General features: G+C 38.8%; 1 protein-coding gene across 1 annotated transcript in view; it reads left to right on the top strand.

Moving 5' to 3' along the window:
- Window positions 1-415: 415 nt before the first annotated feature.
- LOC101155840 (ephrin-A2) overlaps window positions 416-13,053 on the top strand; it is a 112,181-nt gene continuing 99,543 nt past the window's right edge. Inside the window, exon 1 of the mRNA XM_004068259.4 lies at window positions 416-1,235. Coding sequence (XP_004068307.1) covers window positions 1,069-1,235 — 167 coding nt within the window. The 5' untranslated portion in view covers window positions 416-1,068. The remainder of the gene's footprint in view (window positions 1,236-13,053) is intronic.

Raw genomic sequence — 13,053 nt, 5'->3', positions numbered from 1 at the left:
CAGGACCCTTTTTTTATTGACAAAGAGCCCGAAACTCTAGTAAACTTTGGTTTCTGTGTCCTCTGTGGGTAATGTTCAGGCTTTTAGGGGGAGTTCTGACCTGAAATCTGAGCTGGATTCAAAAGTTCACATGTTTTTAGGTTTACTAGAGACCAAAGCACAACAGAGAGACTCATAAAACCCAAACTGGAAACATGAAGCAGAAAAAACTAGAAATATATGTATTTTGTATATAACTGCAGCCATTGGTTTAGTTTAATGCAAAAGGCATTATAAAACAAAACAAAAAATCATAGGGAAAACTCAAAAGCACATCAGTCTTCTTTGCTGATCCACAGATTTGAGCAGATTTTGGCCACCAGAGGGGCCTTTCAGGGATCTAGAGCGCTCTTTTGGCGTCACTCTCTTTGAGTCATGAACGAAGTTAATGTCTGCATGGCCGTCTACAAACTTTCGGACACTCACGCTGAGAGAGGGAAGCACCGTGAATCCCAGACTCCGCCCACTAGGACGCACCGGCAGCTGCAGTTAGGAGCTGAGCCGGTAACCGAACCAAACGCTCCTCCAGCAGCTGCGTCTACAACTTTGTTCTTTGTTGTTCCAATCTGCGCTGGGTCGACCCGGACGCTCGCCTGGCTCGGCTCGGCTGAGTCCGGTCTGAGCTGCACGGAGAAAAGTTTAGGGAGAAAGGACATCATTTAAAGCAATCAAAGTTAACAAGTAGGAGCAGCGCGCAGCGCAACCGCGGAGGCGCGCGGAGCTGAAGACACAAATCCTGAATAAAGCTGCGGTATCCACACTCTGTGCGTAAAGGAAGGAGTCAGTTCAGGACGCACATGTGCTCACGGGTTCTGACCCGGTTCTGACTGAGTGAGGATGAAAGTTTGGAACCGGTCCCGCTAGAGAAGAGGTTCTGAAAATGTTTGTGGTCGCGCGTGAGAGCGGGACAATGTCGGCTGTGAATGCTGAGCATCCAAAGTGAGTAAAGGTGTCTCGTGAGCGCGCCGTGCGCAGGATCCGGACAGTTTAATGCGCGCCGGCTCTGTTTGCTGAAGAGAAGCGACACGGATGTTCGTCGGGACGCAGCGCGGTGCGCTGCCGCACATGGAGCGCTCCGGGCGGCCGCTGCTCAGCCTGCTGCTGCTCAGCCTGCTGCTGCGAGTCTGCTCCGCCGTAACCGACGAGCGCATCATCTCCGACCGGTACGCGGTCTACTGGAACAGCTCCAACCCCAGGTAAGACCCCGAGGAACGAGCAGGGAGGCTACATGTGTTTGAGGGATGATTTTTACGTAGAGGACATCGATCCACCAGGTCAAACTTTTCCCTCTTTCCGTTGCGCGTGCAGGACAAACGGAGCGCTCATTAGTGGCCGCGAGCAGCGCGCGGAGCTGCTGCAGGTCGAACAAACTACTTCAGCTGTTTTTGAGAAACAAGTGTGCGTCACGCAGGAGGAGCGCAGACCACGGTGGTGCGTGAACAGGCACAGACACCCCTGTCCTCCTGGTCTGCAAACACTAACCCCGCAGGCACCACGAGGTCTCCCCTTTCCTAACGCAGCTGAGGAAAACCGGAGGTTTCAAGTGTGAGTGCGCGCATGCACAGTGAGCTTTGAGCCTAAACGGGCAGATATATGTTCTTTAGGTCAACGAGATCAAAGATAACCAGAGAAACCAGATATATCACCCGGCTCTGAATAAACAAATCGTGAAGGTAAAGTTGAACCAGAGGGATGAGCAGTTTTATGGAGGTTTAGGTACAGAAATCTCAGCGGCTTTTCCTGTTGTGGTTTTGTGATCCTCCTGAAACGTGCTGACATTTCCTAAAAACATTTAAACTTTTAGTTCAAGTAGAATCAAATTACTAACAGTTTTTATTTAAAGTTTATTTCCCCTCAAAAGAATAGAAACAGTTGCCATTTGAGCCATAAATTCTTATCTGTTTGGAAGAAATTTAAACCAAAGATATGAGTTGTGGGCTGAAGGATTGCCAGAAGCATCTCTAATGTCTTCCTAAATATAAGTCCAGATGTACACCAAAATACGTAAATCATTGAAATCTGGAAATCAGTAGCTTATTCCATGTTTTTCTTAAAAAAAAAAAAAAGAACAAGAAAACAGATTTATTTTTATTAATTTCAGAAATTTCAGTGCTTTCTAAACACAAATCATCTTTTGATAGATTTGGAATGATTTTTGCGGCGTGTTAACTATCGCAGGGTTTTTAAATGTTTCATTACAGACTTACATTTTTTTAGCCACATTTTTAACCTGAATCATCCCTCATTTTCATTTTTTTCCTATCAGTTGTTCAGTTCAGAGCGATTTGCAGTTTCTTTGAGAAGAAGGTGATGTCTGATTTGGTTCAACCTGAAATCACTCCAAAATGTTTAAACTTTACAGCAACATTAAGATGAACCCATCACGTTTTTTAATTTAGTGCTTTCTTTAAAGAATTTATGAACATGAAGACACAGTGACCTTTTTTTCCCTTTTTTCTCAGATAAGCTGATTTGAAATATTTCCATTAGGCTGAAACTTGCTCCACAGGATATTTGAAGCTGTGTTTGGGATTTGTAGAAAATTATAGTTATGCTGTTGGAGAATAGACTGATTATTTGGGGTCGGATCGAGGTAAAAATACTTTTGCGTCCATCAAAAGGAGGTAGAATTTGTCAGAAGCGACTTCAATGCGGACGGCATGTCTAAATGAAACATGATCAGTTCAAATATAATTAAAAAGTCCCGAACGGGCGGCGACCTCTGACCTCCACCACTTGCTCAGCAACATCGCTGCTCGTTTTCTTCGGCTTCGTGTTGTGTCCTCTGATTGGTCGGCTGGTTTCTGGATTGTCCAATAGGAGGCTCTCATGTTTGCAGTTTGTGATTGAGCAGCTATTGATGCAGAGGCGTGAGAGGAAAAAGAAAAATGTTTGATTGTTCCAATTTTTTTTCTACAACAAATTTGAAATAAAATGTTTCCCCGAGAGGAAATAAATGCAGATGATTTAGTCCCTAGACTCTGCAGCAGGAAGTGCTGTTAGCCGGCCTCACAAGGCCTGTAAGTAAGTTTTAGTGCGTGTGGTCCTCCAGATGTGAGTGCAGCTTCCAGCTGCCTGATCAGTTGTGTTCCTGCAGATTTCCTCAAACCACTCCATTTTTCATCCCCGCACACGCTCGCTTCTCCAACGGGGAAACACCACACTGACGTCTTCACATGAAGAACGACGCGTCTGATGGCAAACGTCAGCACGTGTGTCATTAAGAGAATTTATGACATCTGTGAGTTTCTGTTTAGGCAGCCGGCAGCAGGAAACACTTTTCTTCTTTTCCTTTGGTAAATGTGCTCTGGAACGTGTCAGAGTCGGTTCAGAACAGAGAAAGTCCAAAAAAAGTCCACAGTTGGTGTTCTGGCTCAATCAGGACCAGTATTCAGGCTCGGAGAGTTGTTACGAACCCCACAAACGTTGAGAGCTCAATCAGAGAGCTCATGGCGCTTAAATTCTGAAGCTCACTGAAAATGGAGACTGCTGTAGCTTGGTCAATGAAGGTTTTTGCAGTCAAAACCTCTGAAACACTCAAAAATAGATTTTTGAGTTTTTCAGATTATGCATTTTGGACATTTTCTCCGGTTTTAGATTTTTTCCGGTTTCTCGTGTACGTGTTGTCCAGAGTTAATTGCCCACCGTCTAAATCAATCAATTTTTTAAAATTCTTTTTGTCATGATTTTCTTGAATTTAATTTTTTATTTTTATTTTGTTTAATTTTTCCTTTTTTTTGCTTTCCAGTTTTTTAGCCGGATAGGGGTTTTGAACAAAATGTTGGCTAGGATTAAAAATAATCACTTAGTAAAAAGTTTAGGCTTAATGCAAAGTTTAAAAAATAATAAAACTTTTTCCTAAAATTTGACAAAATTCTAAATATGTTTAAAATAACTTGGTTTGGTCATATATTTTCTGGAGATGCAAATTTTTTCAATTAAAAAAAAAATCTGTCTTATTTTTTTAAAACCAAATTAGCAATCCCACACGGGCATAGAACATGGAAACCCACGTCTGGTGTTCATCGTCTGCAGGTAAAGTAATTATCTATTCAGTGTGTGATATACGCAGCCTTGTTCAGGAATGGCTTTCTGCTAACAATTTTCGTTCGTCTTGATTAAGAATCTTCTTCACGTCTTCGCCCTTTAAAATACCAATTTGTTTCCCTCAAGAAAACAGCAAAAAATAAAAATGCAATTTGCTTTATTCTCGTAGCATCATTTGATGCTTTTATTGTCACAGATTTTCAGATTAAAAGTTGTTGCAGAGAGGTTATTTCAAAATGCAGGAAAAAAACCAAATTCAGCCATTTTTTGAGCTTCAATAAAGCTATTTAACCTTTGCATAAAACCAGATAAAAGTATCATAATTTGGATTTTTAATTAAAATATTAAACAATAATAAAAATATAATAAATCTTTAAGCTGAGATGGTGGCCTTAACCACCATCATATTTTAGCTTAAAATGGCGGCATCCATTGAGGCGACACTTACTTCATATGTGGGGGTCAGATTCATCTTTAGAGATGTTGATTCTTTTGTGTCACAGAAAATTTTCTTTGTTCATGTTTGTTAACCAAGTAAGAATTCTTTAAAAAAAATGTTTGTGTTTAGGTTGGGATTGACTTTTTAGCATGTTTGTCCTATTTTTATTTTCCAAAAAACTTGAGTATTTGAGCTACTGAAACGTTATCTTTGAGTGATCTTTAGTGTTTGAGCATCATTTGTGTTTGTGTCATTCTAGAGGACGCGTTTGCCATATTTAAATGGTGATTAAAAATATGTATTTTGTTCTATGCCAATGTTTTGCGTGTTTAATTTGCCTGATGCAAGTGCAGATTTCGTTGGTTTGCGTTAACATTTGGGTGGAACATTTTTCTTTTTTGATTATATGAATAATTGTTACAATCACAACACACTTGCGGCTGGATTTTACAAATGGTAAATGGCGTATACTTATATAGCGCCTTTCTTCCTACAAGGACAAAGCGCTTTACAGTCACAGTCCCATTCACCCAGTCACACACTGGTGGCGGCTCCGCTGCCAAACACAGGCGCCCGCCTACCCCCAGAGGCAAGGTGGGGTTCAGTGTCTTGCCCAAGGACACTTCGACTCATGGGCGTGCAAGGCGGGAATCGAACCTGCAATCTTACGATCATGGGTCGACCGCCCTACCGCTGCGCCACGGCCGCCCTCACAGGTCGATTAAAAACCAAAACGGATTTTTATCTGAGATGCAAACTGAATTCCCGTTGTTGACGTGTTCAGTGGCAAATAATGCCTCTTCTGATTTGGATTCTCAGCATATTTTTGACATGGATGTGTTTGACTATTGGCTTTAAACATCAGGCGAAGTTCAGAGTGACGGCAGATGTTCACAGCAGGCCATTCAGGTGCAGTCGGTGGTGCATTCAGGAGCTGCCGGAATATTATGCGTCTCATCTCTGTAAACGAATCGATTCACCCGCTCATCTCTGCAGCCTGAAGTGTAAAGAAAACTAGCAAATCCCACCCTTTACTCTGCAGAACTCCTTATTGAAATCATCCCTCTTGGATTCTATTGGCTGCTCTGACTGCTACGCTCCTCTACTCTGATTGGCTGCTGGGTTTCTGTTCTGATCTTTCAGAATTTTAGTTTGTGCAAGCCTTTTTTTTTTTCCAGCGCGTTGCAGCAGAAACCTGAAACATGGCCGCTCCTTCTACATCAGCAAAGCTGCTTCAGAAAATGTGGAATTTTTTTAAGTTGATCATAGAAATAGTTCAAAAGTCTCCTAAAGGATGAAAGAAAAAAACATGGTAAACATAGATGCAGATGTCTTTTGATTTTTGCTTTATAGATCTTAATCAATTTTTAAAATATTTAATCAAATTTTACATCTTAACTGATACAGAAAAAAACATATATCCCAAACTTTTTACAAGCAGTCAGTTTTGTGGCTTATTGCTGTTTCTCCAAATAGGCTTTTGATGTTTTATTGATTCTGGAATCGTTTTAGTTTTTTATATCTCATAATAAATGGAGCAGTTTTGCTTCAAACTCCCATGAACTCAAGTTTATTGTCTTTAACTACAAAACTATTTAAAACAAAGGCGTTGAAGGGTTAAATATTTGCCATTTATATTTGGAAATTTACAGAATTTCTTCTTTTACTTTGAATGGAATGTCTTTAAAAGATTCTACAGAGCTGATATTTGATTTATCTGTTCTTATTGAGGCGTTTTGGTCTTTTTTGATTAAATAGTGTGCCAAAGAGACTCATTATCTTACCCGGATTTAGTGTAAACAGAAAAGAACGAATTTTTCCTAAAGCTCTTCTTTGAAGAGTTAAATCTGTAGAAAAAAAAAAGGTCAAAAATAGCAACGGAGACAGAGTTTTCCCATTTTTATTAAACTTCTGGATTCCCTTTTGGCTTTAATTTTTTTTGAAACCTTTCATTCCAGGGCAAAAATGCGGTTATTGACACAGCAGGATGGTTATTATTCTGCCGTTTGAATTTGATGCTTCAATTCTACTTACAGATCAATTTAATTTACAATTAAATAATAACTTAATCAAAAATCATTCCTATCAGAATTTTAGCAACTACTGTAGTAGATGTGGAAAATTATATCCTTTTTAAAAAATACAAAAAAAATGAAGGAAAAAAAAAACATTCATTTATCTTTTATTTTGAAATGTACTCAGTTTTTGAAGATTTCAACCTTTATTTTGCAGAGGTCGCAGGCAGGAAACACGCTGACCAGACATGAACTTCACATTTAGTTTAAAAACTTTGATCTCTTGGTAAAATCAGCGAATCATCAACATACGTTTAAATATTTGCCCTTACTTGAATATACAAATGAAATTGTTCTATTGTAGTGTAAACTAAAGATCAATATTTAAATGAAAACAATGTGAGTTGACCTACATTTTTAGGAAGTTCTGTTTTGGGGAGACTTAATGAAGATTTTACATTTATTTTGAAGAGCAGAAGCTGCTTTGTCGTGATCTTTGTGGTCATTTGTTTTCAGAAAAACTTGTTGTTGTCTTTGATGAAAGTCTCACTATGCATCTTATGGGTCCTCCGGCTTTGTTAGCTTGGTCCTCGCCTCTTTGTCTCCGGTTGGTTCCGTGCCATCATTTGTTAGAGGACTCATTTCCTGACAGACGTGTTGTAAGGGTTCGGGGTTTGTGATTTCCAGACCTGCGTTTATTCGGGTTTGTGCAAAACTCTGGTCAAAGAACAAACTGGAGCTCTGGTGTTTGTGACAGGAGGCCAGAGTTTGGCTGCTGGTTGCTGTGGTTTCCTCAAAGGCTTCCCTCCAGCTGCTTATTTCCAATCTGTTGGAACTTAAGTGTATTTTTAGCAGGTTCAATTCTCTTGGTGTATTCAGATAAATGTAACAAGGAAAAAAATATCAGCAACAGAATAAAAAGTTTTTGTATGTGTTTCAGCAGATTTTCAGGAAGAAGAGTCCTAAACTGAGGAGCGTGAAAAGGGTTTCATCAGGCTGAAAGGTGTCACACAGACAGAAGCAGTTGGGTTTTCACGTGCAACATTCCCACTTATTGCCTCTTGTTGCTTCATTTTAAACCATGTAGAGCCAAGTATGTTATTTACAGTCCACGTTTCTTGCGTATAGGTGTAATTTAGTTGAATTTTCTGAAATTTCAAACTGCAGTTTCCTTTTTCTAACTTTGTTTCTGTTCGAAAATCACAAAAGTGTTGTAATCCTCATTCTTGCTGAGTTTCAGAGTCTTCTCAAACTGACTTTTACCAACTGATAACGAAATAAAGAAAATGTCTGTTGTCACAGCTTCTAAAACTGCACACAAGGGCATCTGCAGTATCATGTTGTTTAATCCAGAAAAATTATATTTAACTTTTCAGGAAGTTCTCAGCCAACAAACAGCATTTTTAGAATAAATCCTATCATTTGTCGTTGAAGTTTTTGTTTTTCAATTTTTCCCTCTATTGTTTTGTAGTTTTGAAATCTTTGTGGCTCAAAGATTCAAATCTGCAGGCGACATTGAAATGACCTGTGGCCACGCCCACTAGATCTGTGGGTCCTGGTCCATTCGTAGTTCTTCACGTCCCGGTTGTGTTGTTTTCTGGAGCTTCCTTGTGCTGTTTTTCCAATCTGCTGCTCCGAGGTCAAAGTGAGACATTTTTCACGTGTGACGGGACTCCGTTTCCCTAAATGAAATTACAAGGAAATGAAGTGTTCCTCTGTGGCTGCACAATGTCTCTGAAAAAAGAAGAAAAAAAACCTTAAACCCCAAAAATGTTAACTTCATTAAGGGGTTCCTCAAAGCAGAAAATCTCCAGAAATGTCCCGCAGCCTCTGAGGGCGCAGGCTGAGCCGCTGCTGATGGATTTAATAAAAACCAACGTGTGAGGCGTGTGAGGTCCCTCTATGGACTCCTATTGGACAGGGGTTTTTGACATGGGGAGTCCAGAAAAAACAAAGAATTGACAATTTTGTCCTTATGTGTTATTTTTTCTTGCATTAATTTTACAAGATTAGTATTAAAATGTAATGAAAAAAAGAGAAAACAATGAAAATATCTTCCAAATATGTTCAAGTGTGGCTCTGACTTTACCATTCTGACTGCAATGCTTTATAAGTTCTTTCACTTGGTTAATTTAGTGTAATTTATAATTTGATTCTTTGTATTGGTGTATTTTAAACCATATTAGTTCAAGTATGTGGAAGTACTCTGGAAGATTAGTATAATTCCAAATTTCACCCCATGTTATAAGAATTGTACAGTATCATGGATTAAAGTTACACTTCTTTTACTGTAATGAAGTAGTGTAATGCATCACTAACATATTTTACTGATTACATGTTTAGCAACTCTTGTATTAAGACATTTCATTGTTCAGAAGATCATCTTCTGTTTGGGTTAAGTAATATTTGACTTAAATCACTGAGCCAAAATTCATGTTAAGCTTTATAGACCCAAACACCTTAATTAAATGTTTTTACTGAGCTTTATAAAAAATTGTTTCCTTATTAGAATTGTCGAATCATTTTTTATATTTGCTATCAATGGAACCAAACATGTTCACTCCTTATTTAAATGTAAAATGCCGTGCAGTACATCTGTCCACTTCTGCAGATATGAATCCGAAAACAACTTAATGTCAATACAGGAGTCGTGCCATGCATTACAATTCAGCATTGTCATTTATTTTTGCAGTTTTATTTGGAAAAATGTTTTGGCTCATCGCTGGCTGGCAGAAGAAAAATACAGAAATGTCAAAAAAAGTAAACTATGTAAGTTTTCAATACCTTTTTTTCAAGCATGTCTCTGACCATAACGCTACGTTCACAGGGACACCATCCATCCGTCACTACCAATTCTGACTCCCTGATGGATCAAAGCTCGACCTGGTTTAATTTTCAACTTTCGTTTTGTACGTAGAGCCTGAAAATTGTGGTATAAATCTGCGTTTCTAAGCGTGAATGCGAGTTTTGAACGTGGAGCCTGAAACATGCATTGACATGGACTTTCATTGAAAGTGGTCACGTGGTCACTGCGTGTTGGCGAAGGCGGTGTGCATGTAGCTCAAGGCAGTTCACCTATAGGACGAGCTGGTAAAAGAACAGGAGAAATTAAAAATCACTTTACATTGAAATTTCACTTTGACCTGTTTGTCACTGTTTTACACTCAAAAAACGTTCACTTTGAATGAACATAAAAAAATTATGGAAAGGATTTCCACATGATTAGATTGCGTTACTTGAACAAAAATGAATCATGTTGGTCCTACTTAATGTATTTAGGTTGGGTCAACTTAATGTATTTAGGTTGGTTCAACTTAATGTTTTTAGGTTCATAAATTTAAGTTGATTCAATTTAAATACAGCAGTTGTGCCCAACTTTAAGTTGACATTGTTGCTCACTCTAAAAAGAAAAAAGTTGATCCAATTTAATTGAATCATTTCAATTGGTCACACCTAAGTATATTAAGTTTATTTATCTTAAATTTCTATTTTTTTATTTAATTTTATTTATTCATCTGTAATTGATACGTTGTTCCAAAGTTACAACCAATGGGTTTTTAATTTTCACATCAAAGACATGAATTACCCAGCAAAGTCCCACATACAAGACAGGAGCTCATACACCGCGAACTCTGTCTTTAGTATTGGAACATTAACAATATGCCACACAAGGGGGTTGGTCATCATCCTCTACCAAACTTTAACTCATGGTGCAAAAAAAAAATAAACATAACAGTTTAAATCACTAGTTAAAACAGAGTAAAACAGCTAGACAATAAAACCCATGGACAAAAACTCACACTTAGACCCCAATCTGCCCAGATAGACAAAGAAAATGGTATCCCACAATTCCTTGCGATTACTAATGCATCCAATTTAATGGTATAGTGTTGGATCAACATGATTGAAATTAGTAACTTTTAAATGGATTATTTTTATGTACAATCGACATGATTCATTCACGTAAGATTTACAAACATAAAATTTTCTGGTTGAAATGACAAGTTACTTTTTCGTTAACTTAATTGGCTGGTAATTTCCTTTTTTTGAGTGTATGTTTAATCCTGTTTTACTTTTTTCTATGAGGGGAAATTATTTGACTTTTGCTTTGTTGCTATAACATTTATTGGGTTGGGGGGAAGAGAGGAACTGACCTTTTTATAAAAACTTGTTTTCCCAGTTCTAATTACATTTTGGTCAGTTTTTGTGCTCAGGGGTCATATCTGTGATATATCTGTGATTGTTTTGGGACAAATTCAGAAAAATCTGACAATCAACTCCACTTTATCATTCATGCATGAGGAGTGGGTTCTATTGGTTCCACTGGAGGCTCGCCAAATTGGGTTCCAGGACTGGCAGGATTAAACCTGGCATGGGACAGATGACCGGCAGTGTTTGCCCCTCCCTTGTGTGAAAAGTCTTTGACCCTTAATTACCCTAATAGAGCTACTGAGTGGCCTCAGGTGGATGTTTGAGTGAAATAGTGTGAACAAGACGTTCTGGAAAAGGGGAGTTCAATATTAAGTCTTTCAAAATAAAAGTAAATAAAATCAGATGTGGTTCAGACCTGCAAGGTTCCCCAGAGCCTTCAGAGTACAAATATCCACTTTATTTGTCTTTAATTTGCTTTTATTTCTCCTCAAGATGCTTTAGTACCTTGAAAGTAGTTTTTTCAGTATAATTACAAATAAGTGAGGATGACTTTAAAGTTCCAATCTGATCATTTTTTGATCTATTGGAAAGCGTTCCCAGTGGTATTTTAATTATTATTACACTGTTTTTAACCAAAAAAAAAAACCTGTTGTTTTCTAGGACATAGTTTCTGCAGAGCGGCAGTAGTTCATTAGAAAATAACCTCTGAGTTGTGGGAGGGAATGCGTTCATGAGGTAACCCCGCCCCTCTTTCCCTCTCCACTGCTGAAAGCTCAGAGCAGGGAGCTTTTGCCTCACCCTTCGTATTCTCTACGTCACAAATGCTCTTTTCAAAAAGTTTTTTTGTCTGCTCTGGGTTCACGACAGTTTGAATAAAGAAATACTTAAAGCTTAGAATGCAATTTTAAGCTTAATTTTCTTCATACATGTCCTCCAACATCAGAAAAATACCACAAGAACAAGTTAAAAACACACAAAGAAACACATTTTTGTCAGAGGGGGTCTTTAAAGTCATGTTAGAAAAGGAAGACACTAAGTAATCATTATCCTTGTTCTTGATGACTGCGTCCGTTTCTGTGAATCGGGGCTCAAAACTGCTTGTGGGAGTTTCTATGAAAGAAAGTCACCAAACCAAATGGATTTTTTCAAAAAGGCAAAAAGTTTGTTTTGTCTTTGTACTAAATGCAGTGCAGATCAAACAGCAGAAAAACCAAACTGGACTGAATGTTTACAGAGTAGTAACCAATTGGCTTTGACCCGGTTCTTTGACCCGTGCTAAAGCAAAGTGGTTGTAAGGAAGACCAAACGTGTTTCAGCGGATCTGAGGATGGCGTGTGAATGACAGGATGTGTCCATAGAAAAAAAGTAATCTGGATATTTTCATTTCCAGTTCAAAAAAAGTCAGTCTGAAACCATCAACCTCCTCCTGTCCTTTTTTTTTTTCTCCAGTTGGGCCCTCGCCGGTTTACCTGCCTCTCTGCTGAAGGAGAAAATGGCGCGGCCCCCTCTAAGTTCAGAGAAAGAAAAAGAAAAAGTAACACATCGCTGCAGCCGCCATTTTGTTCTGCTTCTTGGCTTTGGGGGTCAGACCCCCTGCCTCCCCGCCTTTTCACCCCCTCTCCCCAAATCTTCACGATCCGCTGTGAAAGTATTCCCCTAAATGCATCCAACTGCATCAGAATCTTTTTTTTTGGGGGGGGGGGGTGATTTCCTCCAGAACTGATCAAAGTTTGGAGTTTGGACTCTCCCAAATTTCTGAGTGGAAGTTAAAGGTCTGGACTGAAGGGATTTTTTTCTGACACCATGATAAACCCATGAAAGCCCCAGTGTTCAGGTACAAACTGCGCTCGTCATTAGAAGACTCATTAAGTCCTCAGAGTTTATCGCCTCCATCATCTGCAGCATCCAGAGAGGAAGCTCTGACGAGTCGGTCTCACAGCGGCTCCACGGGGAGCAGACCGAGAAACACATGCTTAATTATCTCAGTGCTAACACGAGGTCCACTTCATGACGCCGCTGCAGTCACACAGGAAGTGGGATTTGAAAGTCAAAGGTTTTACAGACCTGTGTCAAATCACAATTTTACAATTTTTGAATATTATATTAACTGTAAATAAAGTTTATTAAGATTTCTGAAGATTCCGTTTGTACCTCAACTGTTGTTGCATCATCCCGACCAAAGTTTTCACACTGTTGACAATTTGGACAACAATTTAATTCTGAACAAGTTTATTAGTTGACTTCCTGTACATGTCTGTATAAATGACCATTTCCAGAAGACTTTGTTGTTTGTTACCTAGCTTTTTTTTATTTAAATAAAAAAATATGTATTAATCTTTTATGAACAAAATAATACGAGAT

This window comes from Oryzias latipes, chromosome 4 (assembly GCF_002234675.1).
Source record: "Oryzias latipes chromosome 4, ASM223467v1".
Taxonomy (NCBI): Eukaryota; Metazoa; Chordata; class Actinopteri; order Beloniformes; family Adrianichthyidae; genus Oryzias; species Oryzias latipes.
This window is presented reverse-complemented; position numbering and strand designations above follow the sequence as displayed.